General features: G+C 43.7%; 1 protein-coding gene across 2 annotated transcripts in view; it reads left to right on the plus strand.

Annotated features, from left to right (window-relative positions):
- The first annotated feature begins 6,219 nt into the window (after positions 1-6,219).
- The window catches only part of NDNF (neuron derived neurotrophic factor), a 51,513-nt gene continuing 32,066 nt past the window's right edge, over positions 6,220-25,666 (plus strand). The window contains exon 1 of one of the 2 annotated variants that reach the window (XM_027543703.1): positions 6,220-6,673. In XM_027543703.1, the coding sequence (XP_027399504.1) occupies positions 6,660-6,673 (14 nt within the window). In that variant the 5' untranslated portion in view covers positions 6,220-6,659. Of the gene's footprint in view, positions 6,674-20,669; positions 20,749-25,666 lie in introns of those variants that run through there. The other variant, XM_027543704.1, reaches the window with a different exon arrangement.

Here is a 25,666-nt window from a genome sequence, read left to right on the forward strand (position 1 = left end):
ACTCAACAAGGGGTAGTCTCTTAAGCTTTATAATTGCAATATGAAATGTGAAATCATACAAGCATACTATTCATATTATCATATTCAAATTCACTAGTCTATCTTGTGTTTTGAATAGATCTTTAACTCATGCCTGATTTTAGAATATCATGAATTATTGATCATTGGAAAATACTGGTTCACTGCATTATGCAGATCTTCCAAATGACAACACATTTCATGGTGTAATATCAAAAAATCACATTAACTAAAAAGACCACAATCCTATTATCAAAATAGTTTATGTATTGGAAAGCTGTCAAGTTCATGGTGGCAGACACAAGTTTTCTAAATTCTATATTGTTTTACTTGAAAGCTCAAATTTTTCACTTAAAACTCATACTGCCAGTTGTTTACCTTGAAGTGACAAGCTCACATAATTAAAAAAAAAAAAGTCTGCCAAATATCCAAGTGTGAATAACCATAGTTTGTCTGTGAGTTGTTCTCTCAAGAAAAAACATGTTTTGTGGGGGAAAATATAAAAAAAAATTAAAAGAAAAACTGCTAGTTTAGCTCACAACTCAATTTCACAGGAGTTTTAATTCAGAACAAATACTGGTCTTTGGTGCGTGGCAGAAGAGGTTTACGTGTGCCTCCCACTTCGCTATTGTTTGGTCACTAAGTCATGTCCAACTCTTTGAGACTCTATGGACTGCAACTTCTCTGCCCTCCACTGTCTCATGGACTTTGCTCAAACTCATGTCCATTGAGGCCTTGATGATACCCAACCATCTCATCCTGGGTCACCCCCTTCTCCTTTTGCCTTTAATCTTTCCTACCATTAGGGTCTTTCCCAATGAGTTGGCTATTTGTATCAGGAGGCTGAAGTTTTGGAACTTCAGCATCAGTCCTTCTGATGAATATTCAGGGTTGACTTCCTTTAGGATTGATTGGTTTGATCTTCTTGCAATCCAAGGAACTCTCAAGAATCTTCTCCAGCACCACAATTCAAAAGCATCAATTCTTTGGCACTCAGCCTTCTTTCTGGTCCAACTCTCACGTTCATATATCACTACTGGAATAACCATAGCTTTGACTATACAGACCTTTGTTAGCAAAGCGATGCCTCTGCTTTTTAATATGCTGTCTAGGTGTGTCATAGCTTTCCTTCCAGGAAGCAAGCATCTTTTAATTTCATGGCTGCAGTCACAATCTGCAGTGATTTTGGAGCCCAAGAAAAGAAAATCTGCCACTACTTCCACTTTTCCCCTTTCTATTTGCCATGAAGTGGATGCCATGATCTTAGTTTTTTGAATGCTGAGTTTTAAGCCAGCTTTTCCACTCCCCTCTTCACCCTCATCAAGAACCTCTTTAAGTTCCTCTTAACTTTCTGCCATTAGAGTGGTTGGTATCATCTGCATATCTGAGGTTATTGATATTTCTCTCTGACAATCCTGATTCCAGCTTGTGAGTCATCTAGGCTGGCATTTCGCATGATGTACTCTGCATACAAATTTAAGAAGCAGCGTGACAATATACAGCCTTGACAAACTCCTTTCCCAATTTGGAACCAGTCTGTTGTTCTATGTCCAGTTCTAACTGTTGCTTCCTGACCTGCATACAGATTTCTCAAGAGGCAGGTCAGGTAGTCTGGTATTCCCATCTCTATTAGAGTTTCCCACACTTTACTGTGATCCACACAGTCAAAGGCTTTGGCATAGTCAATAAACCAAAAATAGATGTTTTTTCTGGAGCTCTCTTGCTTTTTCCGTGATCCAGCGGATGTTGGCAATTTGATCTCTGGTTCCTCTGCCTTTTCTAAAACTAGCTTGAACATCAGGAAGTTCACAGTTCACATCCTGCTGAAGCCTGGCTTGGAGAATTTTGAGCATTACTTTACTAGCGTGTGAGATGAGTGCAATTGTGCGGTAGTTTGAGCATTCTTTGGCATTGCCTTTCTTTGGGATTGGAATGAAAACTGACCTTTTCCAGTCCTGTGGCCACTGCTGAGTTTTCCAAATTTGCTCACATATTGAGTGCAGCACCTTAACAGCATTATCTCTTAGGATTTTAAATAGCTCAGCTGGAATTCAGTCACCTCCACTAGCTTTGCTATAAAGAATATTAAAAAGACAGGGTCAAGGGTTAAATTTAATAAAACGAATAATTTTCACTGCTTTATCGAAGATATTCCTAAGTGATACTGACATTTGTGACGATGGATTTGACAGTAACTTCTAGGACATCTTGGTGTCACTGCCTTGATTTGTGCTAAGGTGCTAGCAGCTTTACTCACCATTGCTTTGGTACTATTAATGGAAATGGCAACACAGCAAAAAAAAGAAAAAGGCAAATTATCATCTTAGAGTTAATATGATAATAGCTTTGGCCTTACATACCTCCCTGAAAGGGTCTCATGCCCCTACCTGGGGTCTGCGGACCACACTTGGAGAACTGCTGCCTTAAGACATGGGCTTGGACGAGGACGTCTCTTAGATAAGTCTTTAATTACACTTTTAAGTTTATGAAGTTTTGGACTTTTAATTTTTTCCCAACGACTGGATATTTATGAATTTCATAGTGTAAAAGTAAGTTGAAATATAATCAAATATCTTTGAAATACTTGAATACAGTCTACTACCTAATCCTCACAAAACATTTGTAAGTCAGCTATAATTTGTTCCATTTTTATATTTGAAAAAAATAAACACTGAAGCTCAGTGAGATTAACCTTGTCCCATAGCAAATAATTACTAGGGTTTAGAATTAAATACTAGTCAGTCTGACTAAATAATGCATGTTCTAACTATCACACCCAAATGTCTCAAAACACACTGAGGATATGTACATATATAAACATAAACATATACAATGCCATTGGATTTGCCAATAGCATATATTTAAGACAGCTACATTGATATATGCAAATCCTGATGTTCAAAATCAGAGATATTTGGGAGAACTTTCATAAAAAATATGTTTCACCAAGCTCTTACAGAACTTTCCCTAGAGACTCGGTCATTAACTGGCTGACTCGATGACAAGTCACTTCGATGTCTATGGACTCGGCTCCTTCCCAACAGCAGTTTTAAGCACCATCTCAATGCCGTGTTTATCTGCCCTCCACCAATACTGTGAGGTCCACAGGACAGGTACTGTTGCCACCACCGTACTGAGGCAGGCGCTGATCCTCAGAGAAACTCACAGACTCTCCCTCTCCACCTGCTTCTCCCTCAGCTTTGTGAAATTAGGAACAGGTGTGTCACACAAGGAAAACAAACAAAAGTACAACTAGGAAAATACTTTTCTCGCCACCCATTTCTCGCCTTCCCTCCAGGGCCAAAGTACTCCAGAAGTGAGCTTCACCCTCTGTCCTCATAACGAACTGCACCTTCTTTCCCTGCTGTAACCTGGGCCCGTGGCACACATACAACAGAAATGATTCCTTACGTCCAGATCTCAGACTTGCTGACGGGATCACAGTCCCCTCGCGGCCTGGTTGCATTGATCCCCCTGCCACTTTTCCCCCTCGTCAAATGTCCTCTGCTTCCTCGGCTCCATCAGCACTGCCCCTCCTTGGCCTCCTCTTCCCTCTCAGGTCTCCCATCTAGTTCTTTGGAAGGCTGCTCTCACCCCATCCAGCCCTAGAACATCAGTGTTCTGCCAGCTCCTTCCTCAGTCTTCCCTGTCTGACCGCGTTCCCCTGCTCTCTGGCTTCAAGAGACACCTGAACGCCGCTGACGCCTGATGGATGCATCTAGCTTGGACCCTCTGTGCTAGCAATGTTGTTTCTGGCTGCTTTTACGGTGTTGCATCCAGACATCCCCCAGGCCTCCCGAGCTCAACAAGTCTAAGACAACTCATCCCATCCCTCCTCAAACTGTTCCTCTCTACACACTGTGTCTGTTGGCAAATGCCTGCCCGTGTGCCCCCGCCAGAAATCGGGGAGGCAGTCTAGACTCCTCCTCCTTTCCAGGACGCTCCGTGTCCAATCAATCACTAGGTCCTGCTATAGTTCCCTAAATATCTCCTGAGCTGTCCTAACATTCCCACTGGTGCTTCAACTGCCTTAGTTTGGGCCTAAGTTTCTCTCTGGAAATAGACCTCTTCACTGTTATCTACTTGTCTTTCACAGTGATTCCAGGGGTAACTTTTCAAAACTGGGATTTGATGACATTTGAAAACCTTAAAATCTGTCCTTGCTTAAAACCCTTAGTGGTTTCCCCAACCATGTACCACCTACAGAAAGTTCTGGCTCTTTGGGCATAAAGAGTGTGGTGTGGCCTGGCCTTGCTTGCTTCAGCCACACCTAACTTCTGCCACTTTCCAGGACGAGCCATGTACTTGGACGCTTTTCTGACTTTTTCATTTGCTTCTCTCAGTTTGTAGGAACTCTTTCCTACCCCATCCTTGTTTGCTTGGGATTCTTTTCCTCATTCTTCAGAACTCTAAACTAAAATCTCTACTAAGAGAAACTTTTAAAAGGGAGTCAGCTGCTTCTTTTTCCACATTCCTACGGAAACAGGCACAAACATACCTTATGGAACTAATCACATTTTCACTGATGCTTCTGTCCCCCAACCAGGCTGTGAACTTCTTAAAGGCTAGCATTATCTCCTACCTTGAAATATCAGCACCAAGACATATATGGTACACAGCAGGCACTTAGCAGTGGCTTCCCTGGTGACTCAGTGGTAAAGAATCTAGCTGTCAATGCAGGAAACAAAAGAGACCAGGGTTTGATCCCTGTGTTAGGAAGATCCCCTGGAGAAGGAAATGACAACACACTCCTGTATTCTTGCCTGGAGAATTCCATGGACAGAGGAGCCTGGTGGGCCCCAGTCCATGAGGTCGCAATAGTCAGATTTGACTTAGCAGTTAACCCATCACCAACAGGCACTTAATAAAGGTGTGTTACTGAGTTCTCCAGTGACCTGTTTGGGACCATATCTCAAAAGTGCAGAAGTCATTCTTGCAGATCTTCTGAGCAGAGATCCACTTCCTCCATTGTCTCATGTGCTAAAAATATATGTGCAATGATCTCAGCGTCCCTTTTAGCGTTTAAAAATTCTAAGGCTTTTATAAAGTGATTTTGTGAAGTAAATCAGTTTAATAAATCCATCTACTGCACTGTTCTCATCCAGGAGACACAAAACTTAAGGAGTTGCATTGGACTGCTCTCTCTGGTGACCAGGTATTTAAGAACAATATGATCTGGGTAAGGCTGATTTTCATCTTATCTTTGTTTTTCCGTGGCAATGAGAAGCGAGCAAGTATTTTTCATGGTTTCATTACTGACGCTATATCTTAACAAACTGTATGTTCTGAGGAACTTAAAATCCAAGGGTCTAAAAACCAGGTTTGCAGAAAACTAGGCTCGCAGTTGCGAAAGTGAGATCACTAAATCACCCAGGTTTTTTGCACACCACCCCGCTCGCTTCCCCTACGTTTTCCTGTGCCCAGGCCAGGTTGCTAATTAGGTAACTTCTTATCATAATTGCCTAGTCAGCCTTAATGGCTTCACACACTGCTCTGTCTCTCACTGGTCCCGTAGGGCCGCTTTTCAATTGTTAAAACAGCTGCTGAGTTTCCAACCGGAGGAGGCTCTGAGTGCGCCGAGGGGAAGCGCTCCCCGGCTGAAGACTGTGGTAGGCAGGCGGCCGGGGGAAAAGTGGGACATGCATGCACAGTTTGCACACTATGCTTTCCGCCTCCAACCTCGATTTTAGCTCGTCTCCCCACCCCGCCCCCAAATCAACACGAGTTCCCCCTTATTGTGCACCCGGGTCTCCCTGACAGTCCGATGCCCTTGGACGCGTCTCTCTGGGTTTCGCAGCTCTGATCGGGTCTCTGCGGGCCTCCTTCTGCTTCGCTGCTGGCTGGGAGGTCAGGAGGAAAGTACGTCTCCCGCGATGCCGCCCGCGAGGGTCTCCGTTTGAGGAGCGCTGGGTCGCCGGGTGTGTGTGTGTGTCTGTGTGTCTGTGTGTGTGTGTGTGTGTGTGTGTGCGAGCGCGCGCGCGCGATGGCGCGCAGCGGGAGGGAGGGAGGAACTGAGCGGGAGACGGTGGGCAGAGGCGGGAGGGGGCGGGCGGGCAGCGGCGGGGCGGGCGGGGAGCGGCTCCGGGCTTCAGCAGTGACACTCGGGAGAGATCAGCACTCCCGTCTCAGCGGCGCGAGAGAGCGGAGCGAGCCCAGCCGCGCCCCCGCCCCCGCCGCCGCCGCCGGGTGCGCCCGACCCTCCCCGCGCCGCGCTCCAGCCTGGCGCCGGCGTCCCGAGCGGCCGTCCGCCGAGCCCGCAGCCGCTCCCAGCTCCGCCGCAGCCTCCTTCGGCCGCCTGGCCCCCCGCACCCCCAGGCCTTTTAAAAGGACCTCCCGCCGCTCGCGCGCTCTGCCCCGGGGTTTCCCCCGGCCCCGCGCTTCGCCCCGCTCTACTTCTCAGCAACTTCGGCGGCCGCGCGCCGCCGGTTGTCGCCCGCCTTTGAAGTTTGCAGCGCCGGCCGCAAAGTTAGGACACTTCGGGCGATTTCATTTTTTCCCCCCTCTTTTATCTGCCTCCTCCTCCAAGTCCTTGTGGTTCCTGAGTACCGGTGTTCAGCATCTTGGCCGGAGCAGCCTAGGACGTGGACTTGTTCGCACACCACACCTCGGGGAGGGATCTTTCCTCTTCCCCTCAGAAAAATATGCATTTTGCAAGGTAAGTAGCGAGGAGGAAAAAAGAAAAAGCCGACGTCCCGCTGCCTCGCCCCGCCACCTGAGACCTGGCGCAAGGAGTGCCCACCCCGGCGGGCTGGTCGGGGAGAGGGCGAGGCGCTTATGCCGGGGCCCGCCGGGCGCTCGGTCCTTGCTGGGCGAGGGCGCCGGCTCCCGAGGAGCTGAGGGCAGCAGGGGCGTGGAGCAGGTCCCCGCGGGTGCCCCAGGCGGGCTTCGCGCTGGGCGGCCCCGGAGATGCAGGGAGAGCGTGCTCAGGCCCGGGACGCGGGAGCGGGTGCCCGGGGTGCGGCGGCGTCCTGGGAGCCGCGGAGCCTTAACCCCCCGACTTGGCCCGCCAGCCCCGGGTTCGTGCCCTCCGCCCGCCGCTGCAGGAAGCCTGCGGGACCCGGGGTCTCGCAGGGCGCGTCTCAGCGTGAAGCGAGAAGCCAGGGCTCTGGCTGGTGCGAGGGGCGGGCTCCTGGCGGACTGTCCCGTGGTCTCTGCCCGGCCTTGCCCCGGAGGACCTCCCACCGCTCCGGCTCCTCCGGCGTCCTTGGCGGGTTAAGGCGAGCATCGTCAGAGAAACTTCCCCGAGCCGAGCGGGGTGGCCCGGTGACCCGATCCTACTTTTGCCGGGAAAGCAAAACTGCCACCGAGGGCACGCTTCTTCCCGCCGCAGATGGAGCGCCCCAGTCCCGTCTGTGCGGGAGCCGGGGTTCGCCCGCCCTTCGGGCTGCAGTCGGGCCGGCCCTGACCCTTTGGAATCCGAACGAGCGGCTCCAGGTCCCAGCTGTTCTCTTGGAGCTGGGGGCACTTCGCAAACTGCTGCTCTAGGGGTACGGTTTCGGTCCACTCCGCTCCATCGGTGCCCCCTTCTCACCGCACACTTCCTCCCGCGGAGGTCGAGGCGGGAGGACTCCGCGCAGCCCCCGCGCCCGCTGCGCGCGGGTCCCCGAGGCCCGCGGAGCTCAACTCGGGCCCCTCTGCGCTCGGCTCAGCTGGCCTTCGGGCGGGTCGCGGGTCCCCTCCCGGTCCCCTTCGGGGCGCTGCCCATCTCCCTCTTCTGGGTACAAGTCGCTCCCAGAAACCGAGACCTTGAGCGGGAAATGAACCTGAGAAAATGTTTCTGGGTGTGTTTGTTAATTGGTGTAACAGAATTCTTTTTAGCAACTTAGTTGGGTTGTAATTTTTTTTTTTATTTCTCATCTTTCGATCCCGCTAAATCACACAAAATACATGTGTATGTATTTTCGTTGCTGATCTCTCCGAACACACTAAGCTCTCTTTCCCCCCTCCACCCCTCCTCTTCCCGCCTCGCTTCCTGAACCTTTTTTTCTTTTCTGAAGGAGGGAATCTCCGCACCTCCTCCTCCTCTCCTCCCACCCGATCCCTGAGCGCCTGTGAGAACCAGGGGAGTCGTCAATGGAAATAAATAGGACCCCGCTCCATTCTCCGCCCCCTTCAAACAAGTAAAATCCTCCCCGGGCTCGCAGAAGTAGAGATAAAACATCCCTCCCGAGGGAGCGGTTGTCGGCATTTGATGGGATTGAATTGTTTTATTATCCTGAAAGACGTGACGGATGGATGCGAGAGCAAAGATGCGAATAGACCAGAGTGTACTGAGGGCTATCGGTATTTATTACTCATTATTGTTTATTAAAAGTGATAATAAGGCCCGTAACCCTAGCTGAAGGCTGTGTTTATAGTTGGTTTTGATTCTATGTCAGTCTCTTATTACAGTGGTTTCAGAAAGTGAAAACACCAAAAGGATATTAATTCCTCACACTCATTCTGCATATGGAATTAATCAAATGTCAAAAAGATTCTGTCAGTTTACCAAAGTTTTAACCCATGAACTTTCATAAGGTTGCAGTCATATAAATGTCCTCATTTGCCTCAATTTGTCTTCTTAAAGTTCAAAAAACTTGGCAACATAATTAATTATGGTCCCAATTCCCATTTTCAATCTAAACCTATATTCAGGATTATATTAAAATATCCCATCATTTATCCTTTAAAAGTGACTCTGAAGAGTTTAAATTCTTGACGGGGTGGGAGTGGCTGTGGGGAGCTGGAAATGAGGGACCCAGAAATTTTGAGAAATACTATTTCGTATTACTCTCAAAAGCCCTTCACTTCTTCCTTAAAAAAAGAAATAAGTTTTTTCCTTTGCGCAGTTCTTAACTTCAGTCAATGTACTTAATCTTTACCACACACTCGAAACATAACAGCTGGCAGCTTTGTCTGTATTATTGTTTTCCTTTTTTACGTCAGAACATTTTATTCATTAAACCTGTATGTTGAAGTCGAAGTCGCAGGCTCAGCGTGGCAGTAGCACTGTCTTAATTAGTAACTATCATAAAAAAGAAGCTAGAACTCTGTAATGGGCCTCAATGGCTATGAATTATGTGTGGTTTAAATTACACATTTATTTCAGCAGAGATGAAACCATGAATACAAAACATCTTTTAATCACTTGCAGATACAGCTTTTATCTCTTTAAAATGTAACAAGTTATATAATTGAAAAATACCTTTCTGTGAATGAGAGAAGCCCCCTTCCTCAGTTTATTTGTCCTGAGTTTATTGAACATTCAGGTAGTAAAGTATGAATGTTAAAGAGTAAAGAATAATGGCATATAAGGGAATGCTACATTTGAGGTAGCCACAGTGGGTCAGATATCAATGTTGCAACTTTTTCAGTTGGCTTCATGAGCCTGGTGATTCAGATTTTCATTTTGTCGCTTGGATTTACTGACCAGACTGTGTGATAGTGGGGGAAATGTGTTGTCAAGCTCCATGATTTGAAACCAAGGTGGGGAAAGATAGAAATAAAGTGTTTCTGTGTTATCTTCCTGTGTTCATTTTTCTATTCAGTCTGTCTACACATTAGAATTTTTATTTTAAAGCCAATTGTGTTTTTGTTGTCATTTTTAGGATAACTTATTTTTCATTTTGCTCTGACGGATGAGTAGATAGTAGGAATGAACAGTTATGTCTGAATTAACAGTATGAGTAGTGTGATTTCACATAATTTGCCTTGATTTAAATTATTCTAATCCCTCTTCCTTAGTCTTCCCCATGATTAGGTGGTTGGCTATAGTAACCAGGTTGTGTTCTCTGAAACTTACTTGCTCCCTGTCTTCTTGTCAGGTGTTGCTTTGGGGACCAGTGCATTCATAGTAGCAGCCTGGTAATACATGAAACTTGCCAACGTCAATAGCCTTTAGGCAGACACCAGAAAGAGAGCGTGCTCTATGATCTTCTGTACTGGGTCAAAGGCAAGCATAACCTGCAAAGATCAGTCAGATTATTCATTTGACCTTGAAACAGTATCTGATACTCTAAATATTTGTTTTGGAATGATTATTCTGAAAAATGTAATTTATTCTTCCTCGTTGGTTCACAATTATTTAATAGAAGCAACAGCTTAAAAAGTTTTAGTTGGATAGTCAGTCACACCAAATCTGTGTTGAAACAGATTTTAAAATTCAAGTCCTCCAACATTTAAATACTCCATTTAAAAATACTTTGCAATTTAAATCCTGAATTAGGCTAAGTTCTGCTTTATTTTTCCTCTGTATTGCTCCATTTAAAAATACTTTGCAATTTAAATACTGAATTTGGTCTAAGTTCTGCATTATTTTTCCTCTGTATTGCAATGCAAATCGATACCTCAGATGCATGCAATTGTGCTTCCACACGTTAATTTCTACCTAGGAAGAAAAGTAAATACTGCTGCTGTTGTCATTGTGGTTAAAGAAAAAAAAAAAGAATCATATAGTATGACATGGAAAAACAGAATTGCTAATATTTTATTGAGCCACACAGTGGTATATTGACCATAAATTCAGTTTATATTCCTTGGGAAACCAGCACCATTTTAGTGTGAAATCTGTGTTTATTTGGATGTGTGTGTATCTATTGCCACTTCTGAGTTGACACCTGAAAATGTATGGTTCTGTGTCCCACCGATGCCCATGCCAGTGTCAGAAGCAGGTGGTTTCTTGGCTGCTTACTTCCTAAACACACTTCTTAAACTCAAAGATGCTATATCTATATCTGCCCCCTCCATTTTGATTTTTTTTTTTACCAAAAACCGCAAACCAACACATCCAGACATTTTAGTCTTTTGAAATATTTGGAGCATATATATATATATATGAAATATATAATATTAATTCACCCAAAATAAAAAAGGCATTGCTTGTTTTACATTTTAAAAAGTAAGAGTAAGGCATTTGATCAGTATGGAATAAAAGCAAACTAGCAATATGTTTCTGCAGATTTTTCCCTTTGGGATGAAGAAACAGATTTGACCACAGAACAGCTGGATATTGGGTCCCATTACAGTGTCAATTTTTTAAAGAACTCACCAAGCTAGATTTGATTTAAACTTTGCTTTAAAGTCTGCAAACTTCAAGTTTATAAGTATAGAAACTTCCAAGATTACATGTTATTCCTTCAGTAAGTTCCGGATCCTTTGGAAACTGATTTATTTTAGTAAGTTGGTGAATAGATTTTGGCTTTCATTTGTTAATTTTTCCTTGTAGCATATTTGGAAATGACACATATTTAATGTTTCATATATTTGAAGTATTTATTTTCAGTTTCACTTATAAAAATTCTGAAACAACTCTTTTAAGAAAGAAAAATGTGGCAGAATGTATATAGTTAAATTATCAAATGTCTCTTAAAATTATTCTTTTGAAAGAATTTGCTGCCTTTTGCATAGTTGTAAGAAAAGAAAAACATTTTTAGAAATAATGGGGTTATATAAAGTTTGAAAGGAAGATAACAAAAATTGATTATACAGGATTGAAAATCAACTCATTTGAGTGGAACTCGTAAGACACGCTCAGCCGTGTCTAACTCTTTGTGACCCCATGAACTGTAGCCCGCCATGTTCCTGTGTCCATGGGATTCTCCAGGCAAGAATGCTGCAGGGTAACCGTTTCCTTCTCCAGGGGATCTTCCCAACCCAGAGACTGAACCCAGAGATTGAACCCGAATCTCCTGCACTGCATGCAGATTCTTTCCCCTCTGGGCCACTAGGGAAGTCCACCATTTTCTCTTAGACACTGCCTCTGCATATATAATAACCAAATAACAAAAATCAAGTTAGCAATATGTACTCGTGTCTGTTTTCCAGCTGAAATGATTTCAACCAATAGTCTAAATGGTTTCAGCCGATACTAAAGGAACTGATAACTGTTTTAAGTTTTTGTCTGTTAGTCTGTCTTCTCTCTAACATGAAATTGAGGTCAAAGCCCTCTTCTTCCAGCTGCACACTCAAACAGCAATGTATTCCACAATCAAAAGATATAGCCAAAACACATGGGTTATATTCAAATGGGTGTTTTACTAACAACAAAAGATTTCATAGCTACCTCTTTCTCTCTGTGGCAACCTCCATATATATATAGATCTAGACAAAATATGAAAGTTTATCATTTTCTAAAATAAGTAGTAAAAACTGAATCTGTAATTAGAAAGATTTGTGAGGCATGATACCTTCTTTTGGAAATCACCATGATTATTTTTAAAGTTATAGAAACTATGAACAAGTGTTTGTATGCAAAGATAGATAATATCATATCTTGACAGTTGATGAAATGACAAATGCTGTGGTACTTACATGGAAATATTATGTTTAAAAGGGGAAACTGTAATGTAAAAGAGCTTGATTTATTTAGGGTTAATTTCTCCAAGGTAGGTGCCTCTTGGAGTAGATAGATGGTTACAACTTTAACACATCACAATGAAAAGTAAACCCTAGCAATGCATGTGCGGAGAAGGCAATGGCACCCCACTCCAGTACTCTTGCCTGGAAAATCCCATGGACGGAGGAGCCTGGTGGGCTACAGTCCATGGGGTCGCTAAGAGTCGGCCATGACTGAGCGACTTCACTTTCACTTTTCACTTTCATGCATTGGAGAAGGAAATGGCAACCCACTCCAGTGTTCTTGCCTGGAGAATCCCAGGGATGGGGGAGCCTGGTGGGCTGCCGTCTATGGGGTTGCACAGAGTTGGACACGACTGAAGCGACTTAGCAGCAGCAGCAGCAGCAGCAGCAGCAGCAGCAGCAGCAATGCATGTGAACCTAGGAGATGGCTTTCATTATTTTCTTTTGCTCAAGTCATACGTACTCTAAGCCCATAGGCATTGCCAAGTGTAACATTATGCATTTTATTCCAGCAATAAAATGTGTTTCTGATTAAATTATCGGTCATACCAAACACATACCCATGATCATCAATGTACTTGATCCTTCTGAGTTATCTTGTTTAAAATACATTTAAAGGTAAATAATAAATACTAGTGTATATATCATGATTTAAATCTAAATGTTGTTCATATGTTGATAGTACTCAGTAAGTGTTGTAATTTCACATTAAATAATAACATTCACTAAAATTCCCTGATACTATCAAAAGCTTCGGATCAGGTTGATTCAGAAGTAACTAGATCCTGTAATTGAAGAGATATTTGTAGCCAGCAGTGGCATCAGAGATCAGAAACAGCAGTGCTGGCTATAACACCCGGCAAACAGAAGACACAGCAGCCACTTGACTCTGGCCCCTCCAAGTCTCAGCCGGAGAGCATCTCAGTTCTAGCACTGATCCTTCAGAGTTTGCTAAAATCGCTATGAAAATACATTACTTTCTGTGGAAAAATAAAATTGCCTGTTTAACGGGAGATGCAAATTTAACACTCTAACAATTGCAGTAGCAGAATTAACTGTATTAGTGGATAAAGTAACAGACAGGACCTCCAAGACATGTCCTGAGAGCTAATGGGGACCCTGCCTCAACGAGGTCTCTCACGGTACTAAAACACCACCTGAAAATATTTGATTGTTCATTTTTAAAGTAGTTTTGTTTTTCACTGTCCTCTATAAATATGAAAATATCCCTGGGATGGGAAACAGGGTAATCAGCAGTTGGCTAATATCTTCCAAAGATGTTAATAGCTAGATAAAGCCAGATTGGAATGTGGCTAGTTTAAGACAGAATTTTAGAGAGGGTGTGTCTTGCGCTCTCTCAGCCTCTCCTTTAGACAGCCTACCTTTACATACCTCTTCTATGTTCTCTTCCTCTGGTGATCCATGCTCGGTTTCTTATACTCTAGTGTAAGTTACACCCAGGGCCAGCTTCTTGGGCTCCATTTAGGAGACCCCAGTGCTCAGTTGCGGAGAAGGCAATGGCACCCCACTGCAATACTCTTGCCTAGAAAACCCCATGGACGGAGGAGCCTGGAAGGCTGCAGTCCATGGGGTCACTGACGGTGGGACACGACTGAGCGACTTCACTTTCACTTTTCACTTTCATGCATTGGAGAAGAAAATGGCAACCCACTCCAGTGTTCTTGCCTGGAGAATCCCAGGGATGGCGGAGCCTGGTGGGCTGCCGTCTTTGGGGTCGCACAGACTGAAGTGACTTAGCAGCAGCAGCAGTGCTCAGTTGAATGCTCTGCCATTGCTGAAATTCTGTTGTTGCAATCTTGAAATTCTTTATTTATGAATAAGAGATCTTATATTGGGTCCCACAAACTGTGTAACTCACTTTCATCCTACTTTGGTGGGAATTTAAGACAGAATCTTGATGTCAAGGAATTGAAAAGGACATTTGGTATTGTTTTTACAAGGTTAGACCCAGTGAATATTTGATTTAAAAACACATCAATATTTGATTTTAAAATATTTTAACTAAAAGATATAGGAAACTCTTTTAAACCACTGAGGCAGAGGATTCCCATTGCCTCTAAAATTACACTGACTAGTTAGTTATCCAGTTTCTAATAATGTCAGTCTTGTAGACCAGCATTCCCTATGTGTTCTTTTCTCCTTTTTACAGAAACACAATGTCTCATTATGATGAAAGGAGAAGGTAGAAGATGCTTTATTTGTATTTACTTTTATGTATAAAGAAGGAAAATAAGTTTTGTTAATATTATTTAATATATCTATTGAAAAAGACAGTGTTACTCACCTTATCGTAAGGCCATTGAACAATTAAAAAAATAGCCAAGGTGATAGCTTCTATGAAGTAAAAATAATGTGAAGTGAAAATGACATTCTAATCAGCCTTTACAAGAAGTAAGCTCTGCTCACAAATTAACTAGAAAAAAATTAAAATATACAATTGAATCCACTATAATTAATTATGATATTTATCTCAGTATGGAATGGCTTAAGTTATTTTATATAAATGAAATATATATATATATATATTTTTTTTTTAATCGCAACTCTAGGAGATTTGGAGATAACACATTACAGAGCCAGAGATACCGAAAGTAGGTGAACAGGTAGCTGAAAAAGCCTCAGTTACATTAGTCATCATAATCTTCAAAAGTATTCTTATTTGTGCAAACATCTCATAATTCCTGTTATCAATAATCAGCTATTGTACTCCATTATGTTCTGAATATTTCAGTATTTTAAGAGTTAAAAAAGTCTCATCTTCATGCTCATAAGAACATATATTGTGTTACTGCTACTGCTAAGTCACTTCAGTCGTGTCCAACTCTGTGCAACCCCATAGACGGCAGCCCACCAGGCTCCCCCATCCCTGGGATTCTCCAGGCAAGAACACTGGAGTGGGTTGCCATTTCCTTCCCCATTTGAAATTTTTTTTAATTTTATTGTTTTACAGTGTTAGTTCAGTTCAGTTCAGTCGCTCAGTTGTGTCCGACTCTTTGTGACCTCATGAATCGCAGCATGCCAGGCCTCCCTGTCCATCACCAACTCCCACAGTTCACTCAGACTCATGTCCATCGAGTCTGTGATGCCATCCAGCCATCTCATCCTCTGTGGCCCCCTTCTCCTCCTGCCCCCAATCCCTCCCAGCATCAGAGTCTTTTCCAATGAGTCAACTCTTCACATGAGGTGGCCAAAGTACTGGAGTTTCAGCTTTAGCATCATTCCTTCCAAAGAACACCCAGGGCTGATCTCCTTTAGAATGGACTGGTTGGATCTCCTTGCAGTCCAAGGGACTTTCAGAAGTTTTACAGTGTAGTCAGTTATTAATGTATTAAGGTTGTTTCTGTGCTTTGGATTTCACAATGTGAATGGAAAAGATTCTATTTATTAATATTATCATAGCCCTTGACTGTTTGTAAGGTATTTCCACATCTATCATTTTCCTTAATCTTCACAGGAACCCAGTGAGGAAGTTATTATATCCTCCTACTGAGAAATCTGAGACTCAAATTTCAGACAAACTGAGATAAACTTATCTGAACTTACAAACTTTTAAAATAAAGTGATAACTCTTTGGTTTCAGAAGTAAAATTGATAGAAATAGCTAAATTTTTAAAGTGAAAGTGAAGTCGCTCAGTAGTGTCCAACTCTTTGTGACCCCCATGGACTATATATATAGCCTTCCAGGCTCCTCTGTCCATGGGATTCTCCAGGCAGGAATACTGCCGTGGGGTTGCCATGTGCTTCTCCAGGGGATTTTCCTGACCCAGGGATTGAACCCGGGTCTCCCGCATTGTGGGCAGACGCTTTACCCTCTGAGCCAGCAGGGAAATTTAGATTAATTGCCAAATTAATTTGCAAGGACACAATCTGCTTAATTTTTTAAAATAATTTAATGATTAAAAAATAGCATTATTATCGTATAAGTCCACAAGGCCTCAATCATAGGCTGCCTGTGTGCTACATTTCTTTATTTGTTTTATTTGTTTCTTTGTTTATTTGATATTTGTTTTGATAGTTTAACTTATTAGGAAATTTTTTAGGGGAAAATGATTACATTTTCCACTTTAAAATCTGTGTTTAAGGTCATGCTAAACAACTTTTCTTTGAGAGCAAACACATTCAATTTAAAATAACACAAAGCTTAAGCAAGGATAAGTAGATAAATAATGCCCCACACCTGTCCTTTGAGAAGGCTAAGGGCTTTCTTTTCAATAAGGAGAATTTTTCAAAGTGAAAGTGAAATGGGGTAAAAATTGCTGACTGTATATAAGGTCTGGTGTAAACCTCTCCTGTCTCCCCACATCCCCAAACACTGCACAGATTCTACCCCAATCACAAAAGGCAAACTAGTTCATCACTTTGCTTTATTAAGTCTGCATGTAGCTAGGAGTACTGGAAACCCACTCCAGTACTCTTGCCTGGAAAATCCCATGGACGGAGGAGCGTGGTAGGCTACAGTCCATGGGGTCGCGAAGAGTTGGACACGACTGAGCAACTTCACTTTCACTTTTCATTTTATAGCTATGGAATCAATTCTTGTAGACAAATCTCTTTTCCTTTCTTTAGCCCTCCTCTTAAATAGTTACACTGACCAGCCATCCAAATCTAGATGTTAAAATGCACTAAGATACACTATTTGTTGTGTCTGATGTATATATGTGTGTGTAACAGACAAAGATTTAACATACTTTAGAAATAAGTTGTCTGGAAAAAGAAACAATAAAACATTTTCCTCACAAAGTGGAGTCTAATGAGAAAATTAAAGATTAAAAAATGAGTTATAAGTGTATTAGAAACATATACCCTCTAATTTTGAAACATATTCCAAATATATATGGTAGGTTTCAATTCAGTTCAGTCGCTCAGTCGTGTCCGACTCTTTGCGACCCCATGAATCGCAGCACGCCAGGCCTCCCTGTCCATCACCAACTCCCTGAGTTCAACCAGACTCACGTCCATTGGGTCAGTGATGCCATCCATCCATCTCATCCTCTGTCGCCCCCTTCTACTCCTGCCCCCAATCCCTCCCAGCATCAGAGTCTTTTCCAATGAGTCAACTCTTCGCATGAGGTGGCCAAAGTACTGGAGTTTCAGCTTTAGCATCAGTCCTTCCAACGAACACCCAGGGCTGATCTCCTTCAGAATGGACTGGTTGGATCTCCTTGCAGTCCAAGGGACTCTCAAGAGTCTTCTCCAACACCACAGTTCAAAAGCGTCAATTCTTCAGCTCTCAGCCTTCTTCACAGTCCAACTCTCACATCCATACATGACCACAGAAAAAACCATGGTAGGTTTAGTACTGAAAAATAAGTAAGCTGCAAAGTCCGTTATTAACATCAGTAGTTAGTCAGTTCACTGGCTCAGTCATGTCTGACTCTTTGCAATCCTATGGACTGCAGCATGCAAGGCCTCCCAGTCCATCATCAACTCCCAGAGTTTACCCAAACTCATGTCCATCGAGTCGGTGATACCGTCCAACCATCTCATCCTCTGTTGTCCCCTTCTCCTCCTGCCCTCCATCTTTCCCAGCATCAGGGTCTTTTCAAACAAGTCAGCTCTTCACATCAGGTGGCCAAAATATTGGAGTTTCAGCCTCAGCATCAGTCCTTCCAATGAATACCCAGGACTGATCTCCTTTAGGATGGACTGGTTGGATCTCCTTGCAGTCCAAGGGACTCTCAAGAGTCTTCTCCAACACCACAGTTCAAAAGCATCAATTCTTCAGCACTCAGCTTTCTTCACAGTCCAACTCTCACATCCATATATGACCACTGGAAAAACCATAGCTTTGACTAGATGGACCTTTGTTGGTAAAGTAATGTCTCTGCTTTTTAATATGCTGTCTATGTTGGTCATAGCTTTTCTTCCAAGGAGCAAGCCTCTTTTAATTTCCTGGCTGCAGTCACCATCTGCAGTGATTTTGGAGCCCCCAGAAATAAAGTCTGTCACTGTTTCCCCATCTGTTTGCCATGAAGTGATGGGACCAGATGCCATGATCTTCATTTTCTGAATGTTGAGCTTTAAGCCAACTTTTTCACTCTCCTCTTTCACTTTCATCAAGAGGCTCTTTAGTTCTTCTTCACTTTCTGCCATAAGGGTGGTGTCATCTGGATATCTGAGGTTATTGATATTTCTCCCTGCAACTTGATTTGGGGCTCAGTGGTGAGCCTGTGAATGCAGAAGATGCAGGAGACACCAGTTTGATCCCTGGGTCAGGAAGATTCCTTGGAGAAGGGGGTGGCAGCCCATTCCCGTATTCCTGGCTGGAAAATTCCATGGACAGAGTAGCTTGGTGGGCTACAGTCCATGGGGTCACAAAGACTCAGACACAACTGAGTGACTCAGCATGCAAAAAAAATAGTAATTCTACACTACAATTATTTTATTATTTTACTCATAATGTGACATTTTTGAGAGGTAAGATTTGAAGTTAGTCCAACTTTTAGGGTTTTTTTTTTTTTAAAAAACAGTGATTTCTAAGAAAGTTGGATGGAATTGCACATTTCAGTGGAATAATGAGAGCTATTATAGACATGTATACCACATATTCCAAATATCCTAAACTTTTAAAGCCCTTTAAAACACAATGAGGAATAAGTAAATTCAAAGAATGAAAATATTTATACACACACACCCATATTAATGCTTCAGCCACCAAATTTAGTCTTATAATTGAAAAAACTCTATGTTTAAAGTTTATTCACACTTACAAAAGCAAGGACCACAAAGAGGCAGTTTGGAAACATCCTTTTGTCTTGGTGGGTTTTATCTTGTAATGAACACCCTTGACCCCCAAGACTCACCAGCTGCAGCTTTTCCTTAATGATTCCCTTAAAAAGATATTAATAAGACTGAAAGCCACACCTAACTATATCTCTTACTTTTGAGGTGGGGAGGAAGGAATGAAACAATTGTGGGTGTGAGCTCCCATACTGGGTCAGTATTCTGTAGGCTGTCATCTTTCTAGTGGTTCTAGGGGTATATGTTTATATTATTTCATCATAATTTGCTATAAGCTCTTCATTACAAGTGACTATGAGGCCTGTCTGCATCGTCTGCCTTTTGAGTGTCCTGTTCTTCAGTCATCCCTTAATCCAGAAATAATAATGCAGAACATCCCGGGAACTGAGCCTAATCCTCAGCTCTCTCATCTCAACACATGCCTCTTAAAGCCTTTGCTGGATCTAGTGCCTAAAAAGCCTGCGTACACTCACCTTTGAATCAGTTATAGCCCACCTTTTTTTATTAAACAATATTGATGTCTTCAGATAAGGCATATCTAGGGTAACAAAAGGAATAATAACCATTTCTTACTGTCTGTGTGATTATTGTTAAAAACTTAACATCTCACCCTTTCCTCTGTGTTTCTAGTCAGTCTCTTGTTCAATAGGAACCTAACCTTTTACCTGATCGATTAGGTAAATAAAGGTAGAATAATCTGATGCTGAAACTCCTCATATCTCTGTTTTAAGAGCAAGTCAAAACGTGTCTTTTGCTGTTGAATAAAATTGGACAGCTGGCTTATAGTATTTGTTAATGAACAGAACTTTCTTTACTTTTAAAAGAGCACACATGTCTACCATTTTTAATCTTATTATAATCCTGGGAATAATTGTCTTCATTTTGTAGATGAGGGAACTGAAACTCAAAGAGATTAAGTAAGAGGCTTGCACTTTTGCTTAAAGTACAAAAACCAATAACTGTTCAGTCAGAACTTTTCCAATTCTGATCCTCTTCCTCTAAGTCCAGTGATTATTTTCTATTTTAGGTAACTTTCTTAACAGTCCCCAATGTGAATGAATAAATGAATACATACATAAAAATTGCACGACAGGGGAGAATGGAAGAGAGTAGAAAAACAAACCAAAACTTAAATTCAAGTATTTGTAGAAACATATAATCCTGAATTGATAGAAGCAAGAGACAGGAGAATGAGACAGCGAAAGACGAGAGTCTCTAAGCTACTAGATTGTCAGGAGCCAGACACTGATTCGATCTCTGGGTCAGGAATAACCCCTGGAGCAGGAAATGGCAACCCACGCCAATATTCCTGCCTGGATAATTCCAGGGACAGTGGGGCCTGGCCGGCTACCGTCCACGGGGTCGCAAAGAGTCAGACAGGACCGAGCACACATATTCGGTGTCCTTGAAGAACGTTCTCTCTCCACAGGCGTGGCTCTGAGTGTACAGTTTGTTTTGGGCCTTGGATTTGAAGGCCAAAGAGTTTAAATACTTTTACTTCATTTTACCAGAACAAGATACTCGTGTGCCCCCTTTCTTCTGGAAATAAGACTAATCTAGTGTTTAACCATGGTCACTGTTTAAGGTCGCTGGTATATCTGTCTCACCCACCTATCACTGGATTACAGGATCGTGAGTACAGTTTTTTTACATTACTGTTGTGATTTTGTCCTGGCTTCGGCACAGAAGCCAAATCCTCTTTGGCAGCAAGCAGGCTTTAGTGCTGTCGTTACCAAAACAACTGCTGGCGGGGAGGAAGGAGTAAAGCTTCAGGATCATCAGATATTGGGGAAAAGAAAATTGTCAAAGGCTTTCATAACTTGTGTCCTATTTAGCTTTTATTATCCTTTGTGAAACAGATTCCATAAAGCAGCAACAACTGTCCGTGTTGTTGTCGTTTGTCCATGACACACCCATGAAACGTCACGCACTTCTGCTTGGAGTGGGTTCTGTGTCACCGCTATAGAGGGGGCGCGTGGCTTGCCACCCTTGGGGTCTCAAGAAGACACACAGACAGAATGCAAAATGGTTTGCAGTAGGAGTATGAGCGCAGAAAAGTGCACAGCTCGATTTCTCTGCGGTTGCAGACACTGGAGTGAAGAGTGCGCGGTAGTTTGCCCCCAGAGAGGGGGCGGGGGTGCCCCAGCCGCAGGGGTGGCAGGTCCTCCTGGAGCCGGGAGGGTGTAGAAGTGAGTCTGCAGGAGCAGAGGGGCTGTGACCCAAAGGGCCTCGCGGGCGTGGCCTTCAGACTCTGCTTCATGGGAAGCATATGATTTTTTTTTTCAGCAGAAGAATGGAATCGATTTCGTTTATCAAGGGGACCGAGCAGTGCTGTGTAGAAGGACTGAGAGATCCAGGGGACACGGGTGTGAGAGCAGGCAGGGGAGGGTCAGTAAGTGGATGTCAAGGTGCTGGACATTTGGGTAGAGAAGAGAGAGCGCCTTTGAGAGGAGATATAGCAGGGGAGGGGCGGGATGTGATGGGTCATGCAACCTGGGGATCAAAACCTCAGGGAATGTTGAGGTTCCTGGTTTAGCAGCTGGCAGGATGAGTGCTGCTGAAGTAATACCAGTGTGCACCGATTTCAAGGCAGCCCTTCAGCAGTCTCGCCAGGTCTGTTGTCTGAAATGGCACTGTGTCTCTGGTACTGTGCCCTTTCAGACAGCAAACTTGGAAACCAAGGTTCAGAGTGGTCCCACCTATTTAATTTGCCCACAGTAGCGATGGTATGGAAGGGTTCCCGGTAACAGAGCCCAGATTCAGGTTGGCCACTCCACACGTTGAGGGTTAGATGCCTGGGTAAGGAAGGAAAATGGGTCTGGAGCTAGCAATCAGCCTGGAGGAAGCAGCCAGCAACCATCCCCAGTGGCCTTGCACGGCCCAGAACGTTTAGGGATCTTTCTAATGGGAGACATTTCAAATTATCTTCCGACTCTTAGCAACCCCAAGGACCGCAGCACGCAAGGCCTCCCTGTCCATCACCAACTCCCAGAGGTCACTCAAACTCATGTCCATTCAGTCGGTGATGCAACCCAGCCATCTCACCTTCCGTCGTCCCCTTCTCCCTCTGCCTTCAATCTTTCCGAGCTTCAGGGTCTTTTCCAATGAGTCAGCTGTTCACATCAGGTGGCCAAAGTATTGGAGTTTCAGCCTCAGCATCAGTCCTTCCAATGAACACCCAGGACTGATCTCCTTTAGGATGGACTGGTTGGATCTCCTTACAGTCCACGGGACTCTCAAGAGTCTTCTCCAACACCACAGTTCAAAAGCATCAATTCTTCAGTGTTCAGCTTTCTTTATAGTCCAAGTCTCATATCCATACATGACTACTAGAAAAACCATAATTGACGAGATGGACCTTTGTTCACAAAGTAATGTCTCTGCTTTTGAATATGCTGTCTACGTTGTTCATAACTTACCTTCCACGGAGTAAGCATCTTTTAATTTCATGGCTGCAGTCACCATCTGCAGTGATTTTGGAGCCCCCCAAAATTAAGTCTGCCACTGTTTCCATTGTATCTCCATCTATTTGCCATAAAGTGATGGGACCAGATGCCATGATCATAGTTATCTGAATGTTGAGCTTTAAGCCAACTTTTTCACTCTCCTCTTTCACTTTCATCAAGAGGCTCTTTAGTTCTTCACTTTCTGCCATAAGGGTGGTGTCATCTGATATCTGAGGTTATTTGCCTTACTTTCATCTATAAGCTTCTCGAAAGCAGTAAATTTAAGCAAATATTTATTTAGTGCCTATTTGTGCAAGAACTAAAAAAGTCTACATAGAGGATATAAAGAGTAAAAGGTAATTTCTGTCTAAGTGGCACTTTCTTGGGTAAACTTATGTTATATAAGCCTCATGAAGAGTTTTTTTTTAGGGACAAGGAAAAAACCAAAAATAGCTATAATTCAAGTGAGATAAGAAAGTACAGAAGAACCAAAGTCTCTGGTTTTTACAGGAGAACTGTGGTTCTGCCTTATCCGCCTTCAAAGTCCCGAAGGAACTCAACAATAGGCACTTAATAAACACCAGCTCACTTTCTGACAGTGTACAGAGAGAGCTCAGATAACAAGCCATCTAAATAAACAACACACTGCTGCAATCCTATTAGGAATCTCCCTAGGGAAAGTCAGGCAGCATCCTTTCTCTGTCGGAACACCTCCTACTTTTTAAAGTGCTCTGTTCAGTTTCACGGCTTTATCAGATAAGTAATTCACCACTTTCCAGTCTCCTTCCCTGTCATGCCCTGCCAGCCCCTGGACTAGCTGGGCTAGCCACAGAGCTTCTAATCTTTCTTTCATCTGATAATGGACCTTGAAAAAACGTGGTGTTGCCCTTCCTCACCACCCCCCCACCTCGGGATTAACATTGGTCAGCTGTTCCCCACCTGATGTGATTGTCACTGTGGTCCCTGAGGCTTGCCCGTGTGGGTGCAAACCTTTGGGTGGCTGAGGGTTTTACTGTTTGCGACCCCATGGACTGTGGCCCACCAGGCTCCTCTGTCCATGGAATTTTCTGTGGCAAGAATACTGGAATGACTTGCCATGCCCTTCTCTAGGGGATCTTCCCAATCCAGGGATCAAACCCCAGTGTCCTGAACTGCAGACAGATTCTTTAACACTGAGCCACAGGGTAGCCCAGTTCATGCAGGCAAATTCCTGAATGTGAAGCCCGGGAGACGAAGCAGGCCCTTCCCCTGTCCTCCTCAGTTTCCTTATCTGTAAAGGTCCCCTCTAGGCCCAATATTCGGTGGTTCTTCAGGGCTTAGTCTCTCCATCAGGTCACTGTTGAAACAACGCTTCCTCAGAGAGGTCTTCCCGGCCACTCAGCTAACTCTGTCCCCTCCAGCCTTCCCCTCTCTGTGGCTTCTCCTCCAGCCTCTTCACCGCTCTCATTTGCATCACAGTACTCCTGCTCTCAGGAATCTTTATGTGGAGCCTCTCTTAAATCCAACAAAGTGTAAGCTTTGCAAGCATGAGAACCTCACGCAAGCATCTTGTTCACTGCTATATTTCCAGACTTCAAGGAGTGCCTAGCACAGAGTAAGTGCCCAATAACTGTTTGTTGAATCAGCCAGTGAGCTCTGCAATTCCACCATGCTTGCTCTCCTAGAAAGGTTTCTGTTGTCACTGCCTTGTGGATGAATATCACTTTTTATTACATCACTAGAAGCTCGGGTATTAAAGATTTCTTTGATCATAACCTATAGAAGATGCAGCCCATGTGTTCAGCAGACAGAGCTGGCAGAATTGCCAAAGCAAGTTTTAAAACCAGGTTTGTCCTGATAACAGGAATATCTCTGAACTCGGATAACTGAAGTACCTGGTTTTATTAGTATGATGAGTAGAACTAAAAAAAAACCTTTTAGATTTTGAAGTTCTTTTGAGAAGGTAGTATTTCTGCCCTGGGATAGATGGGAAGGACAGAAAGTTTCAAGGTTGTTGCTGATGCATGAGTCAAGAGATGGATGGATTTTTAGAATCCTGCTACAGTATTTTGCTTTCATCTTTTGGTTTATATCCTTGCTGTCACTAACACAAAAAACCAGCAACAAGGGGCTTCCTTTGTGGTCTAGTGGTTAAGAATCTGCCTGTCAATGCAGGGGACGTGGGTTCGATTCCTGGTTGGGTAAAATCCCACACCTGGTAGAGCAAGTAAGCCTGCAGACCGCAACTACGGAGCCTGCTTGCCCTAGAGCCTGGGTTCCACAGCAAGGGAAGGAGCCCCGAAGAGAAGCCCATGCTCCACCACAAGAGTGGCCCCCGCTCGCCACAACGGAAGGAAGCCCGGGGAAGCAACAGAGACCCAGCAGGGACCAAACAAATAGTGATGGTCTCAGTTCAGAAGAGGTACTCCTTATTAAATCTGGCCCATTGGTCAACCAGTAGTTAGTGACTGCTTAATACGTGTATTACAGGATGTCTGAAAAGAGGGCTCATTTTCCTTCCTCAGACTGGCACACTTCAGAGCTTGGCATCTGTCCAGGGACCCGCTGGGTCACATCGCTGCTTTCTCCACTGCCTCTTCCTGCCTGTTAGTGAGTGCACAGCCTGCCTCTCTCTTGCCCACACCTGTGGAGTCCACCTCATCTTATCCCTCTGTCTTGGAATTCCTCTACACTTCCTGTACTGTGCCAGAAAAGGGCCTGGGAGCATCCATTAGGTGACACTTGGCAGATTTGGGTGCATTAGGAAGTTCTAAGTTTTATTTTGTCTATGCATTTGGACACAGCTTATGAAGAGGTCTGGTCATATATGCCAAATTGCAGTGTTTTCTTGTCAAATATTCTTCATAACTTCTATATCTGTCTTCCTTGGTTTCCCGCCCACTACTAAAAACAGCCCCTTACCAGGACTTTTGACAAAGTAGGTGGCCTCAAATATCATGTGTGCTTCCATTCGAAATGTAAGTTCAAAGAAACAACTACTGGGGTGTGGGTATGGGTGGGTGTGTCTATGTGTGTATGTGTGTGTGTGTGCATGCGTGTGCGTGTGTGTATTGCCTCTCCCCAGTGTGTGTGAGCATGTGTGTGCATGCATGTGCATGTGTGTG

This window comes from Bos indicus x Bos taurus, chromosome 6 (genome assembly GCF_003369695.1).
Source record: "Bos indicus x Bos taurus breed Angus x Brahman F1 hybrid chromosome 6, Bos_hybrid_MaternalHap_v2.0, whole genome shotgun sequence".
Classification (NCBI taxonomy): domain Eukaryota; kingdom Metazoa; phylum Chordata; class Mammalia; order Artiodactyla; family Bovidae; genus Bos; species Bos indicus x Bos taurus.